The sequence below is a fragment of the Notamacropus eugenii genome, chromosome 3, assembly GCF_028372415.1.
Source record: "Notamacropus eugenii isolate mMacEug1 chromosome 3, mMacEug1.pri_v2, whole genome shotgun sequence".
NCBI classification, from domain to species: domain Eukaryota; kingdom Metazoa; phylum Chordata; class Mammalia; order Diprotodontia; family Macropodidae; genus Notamacropus; species Notamacropus eugenii.
In genome coordinates this window covers 265862709-265877298 of record NC_092874.1, presented here as the reverse complement: position 1 = coordinate 265877298, position 14590 = coordinate 265862709, and the positions used below count along the sequence as shown (strand labels likewise).

Genomic DNA, 14590 nt, shown 5'->3' with positions numbered 1-14590 from the left:
TTTAAGGCTTCCTTTCCCTCCTCCTCAGAAGAGTCTCCCAAGCATGGATGCACTTTCCAGCCTTTCAAGGCTCTGCTCATGTGGAGGTACTTCCTGCCACATGCATGGACGTTTTCTCTTGATGGAGGCATGCTGAACTTTACCACTCATGGCAGTGGGGTCACATCAGTTAGTAGCCATGGGATCCTAGATTTTCAGGTGCAGTGTGGCATAGATTCAGACCTGGGATAGGCTTCTGGTTCTTTACTGTCTGTGTGACTTCGGACAAGAGCAATTCACTTAACCTCCTAGACTTCAGTGTCCTCATCTGTAAAATGAGAGGATTAGCCTCCATGGTATCTAAAGTTCCTTCCACCTCCAATTCTGTGTTTCTGTGACTGGAGGTAGTAACAGTATCCATTGCTCTATGCCATCTGAATTTATACAGGATCACAGAACTTCAAGAGAAGGGACCTTAGGAGCCATCTAATCTAATTCATCCCTGACAGAATTCCCCTGTAACATATCTGACAAGTGGTCGCACTGCTTCTGCCCAGTCCTGTGTGGCCAAAAAAACAAACAACCCCTCTAAAAGCCATAAATTCTTGAATTACTAAGGAAGAATCAAACAGCTGTTTCAGAAATCCTAAAATAAATTCAATACAAAGGTATGGAATTGTTACTAAAAAAAGAGTATTTAGCTCCATCTAGTGGCCAAATACTGGATGTGTGAATGTTGTATCACTAGGAATTTAACATCTCTGATTAAGAGTTTAAGATACACACACACCCCTATTAAATACAATAATTTTATATTCTGTATTTAATCAGATGGATATTTTTCAGAAATTTAAATTGTTTTATTGAGCAAATAAAGGAGATTTGAAACTAAGTGCATTTATAATGATTACTTGTGATAAGGCCACTTCCAGTGTAACGACAATAAAACTGAACCCTAATGAACTGTAGTAAATAGATTCTCAGCCATCTCATTATAAAGAGCCAGGCCACTCGAAATGGGATGCAACTGCTCATCACAATGATTATGTGTCTATGTTCTACATAAATTGGCTGATACCTGTCATTTAGTAGGCAGTGTATGTGTGTGTTCATCCTTTGTTGCCGAAGAAGACCATGCCATCAGAAAAATGATGACATGACTTGCACTGGACTTTGTTTTGAGTGAGGGAGGGCTGTGCAGATCACCAGCCTCACTTCTTCTCCAGAGCCATCTGAATCTAGTGACTAGATATTCATCAGGATGACTGGAGATGCCCCAGGATGAAGCAGTTGGGGTTAAGTGACTTGCCCAAGGTCACACAGCTAGTGAGTGTCAAGTGTCTGAGGTGAGATTTGAACTCAGGTCCTCCTGACTCCTGCACTGGTGCTCTATGCACTGCACCACCTAGCTGCAATAGACAGTAGACAGTAAATATTCCTTGAATGAAAGAGAGGCTGTGTGGGGTGGGGGATATGTCACTGGACTTGGAGTTAGGAAGACCCAGGTACAAATTCCGTCACAGACATGAGGTATTTACCATTGGGCAAATCACTTAACGTCTTTGTCTTTCAGTTTCCTCATCTGAAAAATGAGAAAGTAGACCTTTAAGACCCCTTTCAGCTTAAATATGTAATCTTAATGAATTACTGAATGAATGAGTTTGAGATTTGTGGAATGTTCAACTTGTCCGTGTTTTCCATTGTCTTTGAATAAATCCATCAGTGACATCCCTGCACCATCCTACTGGCTCATTATCCCAACCCCAATAAAGACTTCCCTTTAAGAAATAAAAAAGACATTTGATCAAGCAAAAGAAATGGTCTCTAAATATATGCCTTATTCATCACTTCCAATACACCACCTCCCTGCTGGGCAACAAGAATTGTGTTCTGACATAAATCCTCTGAATCAAGTTAGTTTTTCACTCACATACATACCAGTTACTGAACCATATCACTTTATGAACCACAAAACTTTGGGGGGGCAGGGGATTTGATTTATTTTTACATAGGAGTCAAGTTATCTTCTAATAAAGAAAAGATATTTCAAGATACCTTGGTTTGTGTTTCTTTGAAAGCTTTTCATAGTGAGAACTTGAAATATCTCTTTACATCAGGGAATGGAAGGGGAGTAAGCTGGGATCAATTTGTAATACTCACCTATAACAGTGGGAGATGTGTTCAAAGACATGTCAGTATCGTCTTTGGCTCATATACCTCATTGTAATATATTTTAGTAATTATCAGATTGTCTTTATTGTAGGTCTATCCCCAAATTATATTTTGTAGCTGACTTCTATTATGTCTCATTTTAAACAGCTTGAAATAATGTTGGAGCCCAAGGTCTGGAGAGAAGCTGCTACTCAGGTGTTTTTTGCCTTAGGGCTGGGATTTGGTGGAGTCATTGCCTTCTCCAGTTACAACAAGCGAGACAACAACTGTCATTTTGATGCTGTCCTGGTGTCCTTCATCAATTTTTTCACTTCTGTCCTGGCCACACTGGTTGTGTTCGCTGTTCTGGGTTTCAAAGCAAACATCATAAATGAGAAATGCATCATCCAGTATGAATATTCATTCTCTTTCATATTGTGACAATATAGTTTGTTGAACGATGTGTCCCCAGGATAAATAGTAACATTTTACTCTTTTACAGAAATTCTGAGATGATCGTTAAGCTTCTGAAAATGGGCAATATTAGCCAAGATATAGTTCCTCATCATATCAACTTTTCGGCTATCACTGCTCAAGATTATCATTTAGTTTATGATATCATTGAGAAGGTGAAGGAAGAAGATTTCCCTGTACTTCATCTCAGCCCCTGTCAAATTGAAGATGAGCTTGATAAAGTGAGTGACTTAAAAAAAAGTGGTAATATGTGAATGCACATAAGTTAATAAACACAGTAGGTATGCTATCATATTTTTATAAACTAATAGAAATCATAATAGATTTTTAAAATTATATATTGTTTGTTGCATAGACATTTGTCGTTCAGATGTTACAGGAGTAAATTTTTTTTAATCATCAAGTTCTGACATCTAATATTGAAGTGGTTTTACTTGTTTTAGCCATATGTGAAGGATTTATAATTTCATCAGCATAGGATGGTCCCATTATGGGAACTGTCTTTTCTATTGCAGATAGCAAAATAGCTATATCGAAGGAGATAGTTCTCAAGCGGTTGCCTGAGACATCTAGAGGTGAAGTGGGTTCCTCAGGGTGGTACTGGATTTAGACCCATGTCTTCATGACTTGAAGCCTAGTGCTCTAGTGAATCTCTGTGTGATCTCACTCTTGTGGAAATTCCCTCCAAAAAAGGAGATCTCATCCCTTTGGGGACCATTTCCTTCCTTCAAGTTTTCCATAGGGGATCCATTTAACAATACGGTAGCCTTGTGTTCTCTTGACATCTTGGGGTTACAGTGGAGAATGTGGTATCTAAACTCACCATACTGCCTCTGTTTACATATGACTAAACTAGAATAGATACTAAAATATAACCTTGAAACCTGGCTGTAGCTTTTTTATCTATTCTAATTAATCTGGTTACACAGTATGAGAGACGCAGCTTGGTGTAGTGGCTACAATCAGCCTCAGAATTACCAGAACAAGATTTCAAGTCCTCTTTCTGGTTCTACTGGCTAGGTGACTGGGAAATCATTTAATTTCTCAGTGTGCCAGGTAATTCTTTAAGAACATACACTGCAGAAATTACTGATCTATATTGATGAATTCACAGGTCAGAACAACAGTAACAAAAAGACAGAAAAAGAATGTAGCGCATGTTTTTCTTTCATATTTGAGTAAAAAGTAAATTCAGGCATACCACGTTTCAAGGTTAATTATTATATGGTATTTTTTTCTTTTATACTTGTTGGTATAAATGGATTATAGGATATGTATTAGTTTTTATTCTAGGGTAGAAGAAGCCTCATGAGAAACTCATGAGCTTTTCAGATCAGTCTGTATGTATACATTTCTGAGATACAAAATGAACATGCTATGATTAAAGCTGATGAACTAGAAGAAAATAATCCACCAGGAACTTACTTTATTTTGGTTCAGAAAGGGGTTAAGTGGAATTGATACATTACAGTTATCAAGTCATTTATTGCTTGGGATGGCAAAGGGAAATATAGTTCATTTTAAGACAAGAACTTTGGGGATTTTTATTAATGAGAATTTGAGACATTCATTCTTAGATAAGATCATCTCTGAGGTTACGCAATCTGTTTTTATTTTGACTATCTTCATAGAAAAGCTAAGTCAATGACTATATGCGTATATATGTGTATATATCCTTATATATTCATAATCCAAAGTAAGATGCTATTAGATAAGTGTTTACTATTTGCAAATGCCATATGAAAATATGCTATATAAGGCAATGAAAGTTAATATATCAAACTGTAAATAATTTGAAAAATATCTTTCTTATCAAGGAAGAAAACACAGATAAACATTAAGCTCATGAGATAATAGAACTTACACTTTTTACATGAAAGCTATCTTAATCTGAAAATTTTGTTACACATTTTTGTACAAAATAGTTCTTGCCATCACTTCTATGTCTCTTACTTTAAATTTATTTTTCTACATTGGCCACATTTTTAATATTAGCCATTCTATACACAATACTTAGATGGAAACAAATGATTAGTAATTAGAATTATAAAATAATTTCTCTAGGTGGTATGGATTATAAAGTTATTGTATATTTTCTTATATTAGGTTCTTTTTCTGCATTATAGATAATTAGCAAGCCTATATATGGATATATAACTTGATATTTTCATAGGAAATGTCAAGCCTGGTTAATTGCTTAGTTGTGTATATGTCTGCGTGTATATACATTTTTATACATAATGTGTGTATACATGCACATATACATAGTATATTACATAATATACACATATAAACACATAATATATGTATTTATATATGTATATGAGTGTATATGTAATATACACACATACTTTGTATATAGACATATATATGCTGTGTGCATATATGTATACATGCACATATATATGCGCATAATTGGCATATCATTGACTTGATAAAAATGATACATATTAATAGGATTGATACTATATATAATTACATGCAACATACACACCATATATGTATAACATTATATGCACACATACATACTCATATATTTTATACATACCCACTATATTCTATGGTAATTTCTATGTGTAATACTCTCCTTCACCACAAAAAAATGTTCTCTCTCCATTATAACAAAAACATGATAGTTAAGAAAAACCAACTGAAGCAGGTACTGCATATAGCATTATATGTAACATCTATACCTGTAGTCTCCCAACTCTGTACTAAAATAAGGAGAGTATCTCATGTCTTCTCCGGGGCCACGATTGGTCATTACAATTATTTAGCACTTACTGTCATTGTAGTGTCTTTTTAAAATCTATTTTGTAATTGCTCTTACTAAGAGGAGAAGAAAATATTGTGGACATCCTCAACAGGAGTGCTGATGCTTTCCTTACTTTACTGCCATTATAATATTTCAAGAGACAAGTAAGAGATAGGTGAATATCAAAGGTTAGCTTTCTGTTTCTTGCATCATGTGTCATGTTAACAAGTAGAAACTACATCGATTTGTTAAACTCTTTGGCGTTCTATACATAAAGCAGTTAGATTGGTGGATTCTGAAATAACGAAAGTAACAATCAAAAAATTATGATGAATGTGAAAGCAAAGAATTTGAATGGGAAGGAATTTGGCAGTTGAGATTTTTTCCCTTCCAAGGCTCTTCTACCACCTTTTTATGTCTAGATTTTTCTTGAGGAGATTGTGTTAAACATCATTAGAGTTTAAGTTCTTAGGACTCTCAGAATAATCAGCTAAAGTGTTTTTGGGGGAGAGGGATGGCCAAAAGAGCTCACTTTTATTATTATATAAATTGGAGGTTAGTCATGAAAGACAGGAAGTTTTGCTTGGCAGGTCTTTTAAATTATAATTAATTGTTATCATGAAGTCAAAGATGTCCATGTTATCCTAGTCAAAATATTAAAGCTCCATTTGTGGCAGACGTGGAAGAATTATCAAGGATGAGTCAGTTGACTTTCTTCTCTTAAGTTGAATTGTCACTCTTCTGGAAAATTGTATTCATTTGGTTTTCATTTAGTTTGCGTTCATGTATTTTTTTAATTTGAAAAAAGTTGTTATGCATATTTGCTGATTAGTTAGGTCATGTGGAGGTTAAAGAGAAAAATTCTTTGTAATTTTTGTTTGGCATAGAAATAGATGTATTCATACGTTTCCCTCTGTAGAGCCATCAAACAATATATTGAAGTGCCTGTGTATGTGCAACTGTGAATATGATTTCCTTATCCTTAATTCCTTAATATCATAGGCATAAAAAAATGGTAGGGCCTCTGTACTTTTTACAGGAAAGATTAATTCATCACAATGCTATAATCCTTCCCAGGATACAAATGATTCTGATTCAGCGTTAATAAATTAAATCTAGTGACAGGATCTGGATCTAAGAAAATGATATGACAAATTAAATAAATTGCTATCAATTATGTGTTGCCATTAACACGATGATTTCATTTCTGGTCTTCTCTTCCCTGTTATTCAGAAGTGAAATCCCTCTGCCACGTTGACTTCCATATAAAGTTGGACGCCCTATTACTTTTCATTCTCCATTAATTTGATTGTTTCCTGGTTGTCTCTCTTACAGGCTGTACAGGGGACAGGGTTAGCTTTTATTGCTTTCACTGAAGCAATGACCCATTTCCCTGCCTCTCCCTTCTGGTCGGTGATGTTCTTTCTCATGCTTATAAACTTAGGACTTGGCAGCATGTTTGGGACCATAGAGGGAATCATCACACCAATTGTCGATACCTTCAAAGTCAGAAAGGAAATCCTTACTGGTGAGTCTCATGTATTCTGTGATTCATTGAATTACTGAGATGGTTTTCGCTTGAGTGAACAGTCAAGGAAGGAAAGAAATGTTTATTTTCTGTTTTGGCTTCTATCTGCATAAAGTTTATGTCATGAAGTCACAGTGGTTAATAAATGGTGAAGCTAGAATTTATACCCAGATCATCCAACTTCACATCTTGTGCTCCTTTCTTCTGCTCTCAAGTGCCTTGACTTTTTATTGTTAATTCCCTTAAAAAAAGTTTCATTACTCATGTGTTTGAGCACCAACACCCTACTCAGACCCATTGTCTGGAAATGGAAGTGACTCTTGATTCTTGAAGGCTAGGCTAGTGAACCCTGAGCTCTGGCAAGCCTTGCCAACCCCAAAAGGCTTTGAGTGCAGGTATGGAGATGGATGAATGTCTGTAGTGGCCAAGCACTAGCCTGTGCTAGTTCAGAGAAGCCATAAGATGATGGTAAATTTCTGGCCATAATAGCTCAAGAAGGAGGTTGGGGGGGGGGGGAGTCAAGATGGTGGAAAAAATCCAGAAAGTTACCTGAGCTCTCCCCAGTTTCCTTCAGAAACATTAAGTCAAGCCTCTAAGTGGATTGTGGAGCAATAGAAGCTACCAAAAGATGGAGTGAAACCATTTTCCAGTTTAAGATAACTTAGGATTTCAGGAAAGGTCTGTCTCACTTGAGTAAATGTGGAGTGCAGCCCAGCACAGATGGTGTCTAAGCATGTCAGTCAGAGGATCTTAGCCACAGCACTGATCAACAACTGAGGCCCCTAAGTCTTGGATTAGCAGGCTGGTGGCACAGCAGGCCAGCTGTGAAGCCTCCAGCCTGGGCACACAAGGCAGATTGCCAGCCCCAGAAACCAAGCAGCAACAGCTATAGCTAACTAGACTGGGCCACCCTCAGTGCAGTGACCAGGCCCCTGGTCCCCAGCACAAGGAGCTTGGGAGAGTGCCCCTTTGCCCTAGGAGTAGAGCTCAACTTTGAAAGCCATAAAATAGGCAACAAAAGTGTGAAGCTTAATCACTCAGCAAGACAGTCTGCTGAGATGTAAAGGAATTATCACCCACTTCAGTAAGGTGAGATCCTCACAGAGAAAAGCTCTATTAGAACATGTACAATTCTGGAAGAATAATGAATGAAACCAATGGAATTTTTTTAATGTAATGGCATTAAAATGTTTTTAAGGATCGATAAGGTGCAGATTTGTCAAGATGTAGCTATGTATGAACTCTCAGGACATACAATACATTTTCATTTAAGACTGAAACCAAATAGATAAGATCAAAATGGAATTTGACCTTTTTCAGTCAGAGCATTGGTGCCTAACAGTCCCTTACTCTGACTGGTTGAAAGCCATCACATGAAAAGAAATAAATTCTATCCTAGCAGACAGGAGATGATTGGTTACAGATCTGAGTCAGCTACGAGCATACAATTGGTCTGTTGGCTTATTTAGAACAGAGGTCAAAGTAATCACCCGTTTAAAAGAAAGATGAGATTACCAAATTATTTTCTTTTAAAATTATCCTATGAATGAATGAAAAGGCATTTATTAAGTACATACCATGTGATAAGCCCTGGGGATACAAATACAGAACCCATCTTTAACGTGTTCAGATTCTAATCGGATGAGAAGTGTTATTTCCAGGGAAGGGAGTTTGGTTTTAGAAAACCACAGGTATAGAGAATGCAGCCATAGGGGAGTAGAACTGACTTTCCATGAGCAGTGGCACGTGTACCAGCAATAGATGGTGGTTGGAGTGGTGTACAGTTGTAGGCAAGAATTTTGCTGGAAAGAAAAGTGAAGGATGACTGGAGGCTGGCCAGATATAGTGGGCCTTGGGAGGCATTCAGTAATCAAGACAGTATGGGCCATTAGCACTAAGTATTTAATTTTTATTGATAGTTTTTAATCACCAAACTTGAGTATTAACATATTTTTCTTGTTTTCTCTTTTTCGTCAGTTGTCTGTTGTCTTCTAGCATTTTCTATTGGCCTGATATTTGTGCAACGTTCTGGAAATTATTTTGTCACAATGTTCGATGACTATTCTGCTACCTTGCCTCTGTTAATTGTGGTCATTTTGGAGAATGTTGCTGTGTCAACAATTTATGGTATAGACAAGTACGTTTCAAAATAATCGATTTTGGTCATTTTTATTTTAGTTTTAGAAGACTCATGGACCGTATTTCTATCATCAGAAAAAGAAGTGAGGTATTATGGACAGTAATCTTTAAAATAAAATGATACGTTCTCCTATTACTAGAGACTTTCTGTCCTGCCTTTTCAAACCTTTTCAAAGGTTATATCAGGAGAACATCCTAGCTCTTGCCTAACCTCAACAAGCTAGAAAAGTTTTTATTACCATTTCCTCATCTCTGCCTCTCTCCTCTCCTAATTTCTCCTCTCCCTGTATTTTTTTCCCTTTCCCTTTCAGTCACTCTCTTTTTCACTTTCTCTCAACTCTCCCATTTTTGTGCTCTCTGTCTCTGTCTGTCTCTGTCTGTCTCTGTCTGTTTCTCTCTCTCTCTCTCTCTCCCTCTCCCTCTCCCTCTCCCTCTCCCTCTCCCTCTCTCTCTCCCTCTCTCCCTCTCCCTCTCGTCTCCTCTCCTCTCGTCTCCTCTCCTCTCCTCTCCTCTCCTCTCCTCTCCTCTCCTCTCATCTCTCTCCTCTCTTTCTTTCTCTCCTTCTCTCCCATTCCCACCCTCTCAAGCTATGCTGTATTTCTAATCAGATTCCAGTTGGGCAACTTATTTAATTTGAACTTTTCCTCACATATCTTTAAGTTACAAGAAAACTGACAAGTGATATAACATTTGCTGCAGCATAGGCTTTACCCAGTTATAGAATGAATGGTTTCTTTCACACAGGCTAACCATTCAGACTCTCTTAATTGAATAAAATGTTAGCTTCTGGATGAACATTTTCCTAAAACATAGAAAACTTCCTTAAACAAAATCCTTAAATAAAATCGATCATTTTCTTGATGACTCCAGATGACTGGAGTGAGTGTTAGAGGCTGTGCTCAGTTCTGATATGTCGGGGGAATGAGGAAGGTGCTTAGGATTCTCGTCAGCAGAATTCCCAACTGCTTCTATTTTCTTGTTGTGAGTCTGCCTTTAAATTTTCTTTAATATTTTATGATGGTAGAAGTAAGTTTCTATTTACCATATATGGCTATCTCAGCTTATCCCCTTTTTACCCCTTGAATTATTGCCCCAAAGAAACCATTACAGAATCGGTACATTTATTTCAGTTGCCATTTGTTGGTGCGCTTACCATAGCTTCTGTCCCAGAGCACATGCTTAGTGAAAGCATCTTTTGGAACAAACCTGGAATTTCATTGGTAAGGAGAACTTGTAGAGAGGAGACTCCCTTCACCAATGCAACATAACCTGCTTTCAGACTTCAGAATCTTAAGAGATGTCTGGGACAATGAGAAGTTGTGACTTACCTAGGGTCACAAAGTCCTTATATAGCAGAAGTTAGATTTTAACCTAGATTTTCTTGACTTTGAGACCAGCCCTCTATCCATTTTGCAATGCTGCTTCTCCATTATGGCTTACTAAATGAGGAAACCAACCTCCGTCTTAGTGAGAGCAAAGGCTGTAGTGTAATTTCAAAGGCTTTCCAATAAAGTCAGTGCAATTAAAGCACAGAATGTCATAGTTCTTCTCTAAGGAAAGTGGTCTTGGATTTATTTTTAAGAGTATCCCAGGTTATTCATTGACTGGAATTTTTTACTCAAGGATACAAAGTGATGAGAAAAGGATCCTTATTTATTTGCTGTTTTTAGGTTCATGGAAGATCTGAAGGATATGCTGGGCTTTGCGCCCAACAGATATTACTACTACATGTGGAAATACGTGTCTCCGCTAATGCTCTTGTCATTACTGATTGCCAGCATGGTTCAGATTGGATTAAGTCGACCTGGCTATAATGCATGGATAGAAGATAAGGTAAAAGACAATGAATTGGCAGTGAATTTCATTTTAAATCAAATCCGTATGTAAACTCCAATGGATGAAAACTATCAGTTCTAATACTCTAAATATTGTTTTCTGCATATCCTTTGCAGAATGGGATCATCTCCTGTGGAAGGCTTTTGAAAATTATTTTCTTATTCCCCAAATCTATAAAATACTTAAAGAGACCTGTTCATTGAATGGATGTATCTCACTCAAAGTGAGAATGTGATATGACCTTAGCCTAAAATGTCCAGGGTCTCCCATTGCATCCTGGGCCATCTCCAGTCATCCTAATGAATATCAGATCATAGGACTCAGATGGCTCTAGAGGAGAAAGTGAGGCTGATGACCTTGCACAGCCCTCTCTCACTTAAATGAAAGTCAAGTGCAAGTCATGTCATCATCTTGATGTCATGGTCCTCTTCGAAAACAAAGGACAAACACATCAACAACAAAATCCAATTTTGTTAATTGCAATATTTTTTTCCTTTCAATACCTTGTTAGTATTGATTGATAGCCATCTTCTATTATTAATGAAAAAGAATGTGAAAATCATTTTGTCTTTCTAAAAAAATTTTTAGAAATTTTTTCTAATCTAGTAGATTAGAAAATCTATTTAGCAGAATTCCAGGAATGTTTTAACTTAAGTATATTTAATAGGCTGTTACTAGAAGGATACAGTAGCTACATAAAAATAACTTTTATATAAAATCGCTATAGTCAGTCTCCTGATTGCTATGACTGTAGGGGAAATCTATATTTATTACAGATTTTCTTGAAAGTACAAGATGAAGTATATAAGTTTTTCCAACTATCTAGGGAATTCTAGCAATTTAGACCAGTGAAAACAGTCTGGATAAATCAGAATTTTCCTTCCCCATCAGCCTTCTCCTCAACTATCTTAATAATTCAGGCAGTGTTTTTTCAATGGACAATTTCAATAATGGAATTTTATAGCTAGCAACCGCATCTTCTCAAGTGATAAGGAAAAGTGTATTCAAAAAAAAGCAAAATCTAAATGTTTTCTATATGCATCTGTTTTCTGTAAGTCACTAGGCTAACATAACATATGTTTCTATCACTGGGGTAAAATTATATCTATTATCTATCTCTGTGCTTTACTGTAAATAAGAGAATTTACGATCATCTTTATATTTTGTTGTTTTCATCAGGCTGCTGAAGAATTTTTGAGCTTTCCAACTTGGGGCCTGGCCCTTTGTATATGTCTGATGGTGTTAGCAATACTTCCAGTCCCAGTCGTCTTCATTGTTCGCTGCTGCAACCTTATCGATGATAGTTCTGGCAATTTAGCATCTGTGACCTATAAGAGAGGACGGATCATTAAAGAACCTTCTAATTTAGAAGGAGATGATGCCAGCCTCATTCATGGAAAGATAGCAAGTGAGGTGCCTTCTCCAAATTTTGGTAAAAATATTTATCGAAAGCAAAGTGGTTCTCCAACTATTGATACAGCTCCCAATGGACGGTATGGAATAGGGTACTTAATGGCTGACATGCCCGACATGCCAGAATCCGACTTATAGCTTCAAAACAAAACAAAACAAACAAAAAACCCAACTCACCTTGTATTTAGTTTTTATCACTGAACATTGGCTCTACTAAGAGAAGCAGCAGAGGCTTCACTTACCAGAGTGCGATCTCAGGTGTTCCATGTCTCCGATCTTTAATCCCAGCAGTACATGGTACAGTCAACTGGAGCATCCCCTTTGGGTTCTTTGGTTTCCATTTGCACTGAAGGGATTATCAACAAATCTTTCCAATGACCTAGTTCCTTCATGCTATCCAAGTTTTTTTTTTTTAATTCTTTCAATTGTATTTTAACATATTTCTATCTTTAAAGAACAGGTGTTACCTCAGTTTGTAATAATAACTGGATTTAATAATATCAGCAGTTCACAAATAATGTACCTTAAAAAAATCATCCTTTTGCCTTCAGGGTAAATCCCCAGTATTCAAATGAGCTCCTAAGCTGTTCAGTAAGTTTGTGCATCTCTGCACAGCTGTATAGGTATATTATGTAGATAAGGGTGTACTTATTTTGTTAGATAATGAGGATGTAGGCAATTTGCTTGAAGAAACTTGCAAAATATTTTCTTATGTGATAGATAGCTGTATAGAGCAGTAGCATCAGAAAAACAGGGCAGCACTAATACAAGCTAGATTCCTGGGTCACCAGGGACTATATAAGTTGTAGCTGTATATTTTGTGTAAAAATTTGCTTTTTTCAGTGTGAAAATGACGTAAGAGTGAGTCACTCAAGACTCTTAAGGATTGTGCAGATTTTGCATTTTTTTCTATGCCGTGTGCCTAAAAACTTACTTGATATTTATTGTGGTTCCAAGATTATCCATAGTATATTTATATCAATATACTTCTAATGTATATATGTATATTATTAGTACTCTACGTACTGGTTTGATAACTCAAAAGCAAGACGACCTTTTGTTTGGTAAATTTCTGTTTTTCCTCTGTTCTTGCAAAAAGAAATCCTTGTGTATGCATTTTTGTTTGGTTTGGTTTGATTTTGACTCAGTAAATTGTCGAAAAATTGTATGGCGTTCCATTTGAATCTACAAATAAAGAAGATGACAAAAATGATTGATGTGTTGCTTTTTAAGATGCATTATTTTCTCTGGGCCCATGAGTTGTTGGTTATTCAAAGAAGTGGTGAATCAAAATGCACATCATGATTTTAAAATGACTTCATGAGGGTGAATTTGGGAACTTCTACAAGGCCCAAATGGGGTAAGTTAGTAAAATTATTTGTTTTCTTTTGATGGGGGGGAAATAGAATATCTTGGCTCAGCTCAGATAACGTCTTCTGCCACGTTTGCAATCCTATAAAACATCCCTCCCTTAAACATTGACATTTTATATTTTTTATCTGTATTGACTTTATTAAGTTTCACAAATTAACACCTTTTGAAAAAAACTGATGACACAAACATCCAGTATACTGCCATTTTATAATAACAGCCTTTTTCTTTTTCTGTCTTCTTAAGAAGGCTTTCTTTATAATTCCCAATGTTGAGATCTCTAATTTTTTTTCAAATACTGCTAATAATATTCCATTTTACCATAAAAGGCAAGTATCATTTTCTTTCAGGAAGCTTTTCTTTCTCAGTAGGGTCAGTTCTCTTTTACTGGGAGGGTCAGAAGGGTAGAGATGTTGTTCAAATAAATAGGCTACTTATGAAAACAGGAAATGTGCTATAGTAGGTAGATAGCTGGCCTCAGAGTCAGTAATGTCTACATTTATGTCTAGACGCTGAAGCATCCTAATATACACGGCAAGTCATTTAACCTCCCTAATACTAAATATATTTCAGGGAAGGTGGTGCGCTACACTTCTAGAGTTGGTTTCCATATCTAGAACTTTCCTTTGACAGTGAAATCACTTACTCATATTTTTAAAAATAGATTTTGTTTTTATATTATATTAATATATATTATAATATGTAATCTTTTACTTATATTGCTTTCCCTTTCTTTATCCCTCCCTCCCTCTCTCTCTGTCAGTCTGTATCTATCTCCTTCTCCTTTTTTTCCTCTCAGTGCAGTTATTTTTTGGCAGCCATCTCTCCCCCTCATAGCCCTAGAGAGCCACCCCTTATAGCAAAGATTTTTTTGTAAGACAGAAAAATTGAGCAAAATCAGTTAGACTGTTGAAAAAAATAGACATGCTATGTTCCAAAACCCA

At 36.5% G+C, this 14590-nt stretch overlaps 1 protein-coding gene across 2 annotated transcripts in view; it reads left to right on the top strand.

Moving 5' to 3' along the window:
* The window catches only part of SLC6A15 (solute carrier family 6 member 15), a 75511-nt gene extending 62023 nt beyond the window's left edge, over positions 1-13488 (top strand). For both annotated transcript variants that reach the window (XM_072655500.1, XM_072655499.1), the window contains exons 7-12: positions 2299-2540; positions 2633-2825; positions 6695-6887; positions 8865-9024; positions 10697-10859; positions 12042-13488. In XM_072655500.1, the coding sequence (XP_072511601.1) occupies positions 2299-2540; positions 2633-2825; positions 6695-6887; positions 8865-9024; positions 10697-10859; positions 12042-12413 (1323 nt within the window). In that variant the 3' untranslated portion in view covers positions 12414-13488. The remainder of the gene's footprint in view (positions 1-2298; positions 2541-2632; positions 2826-6694; positions 6888-8864; positions 9025-10696; positions 10860-12041) is intronic.
* Positions 13489-14590: the final 1102 nt, after the last annotated feature.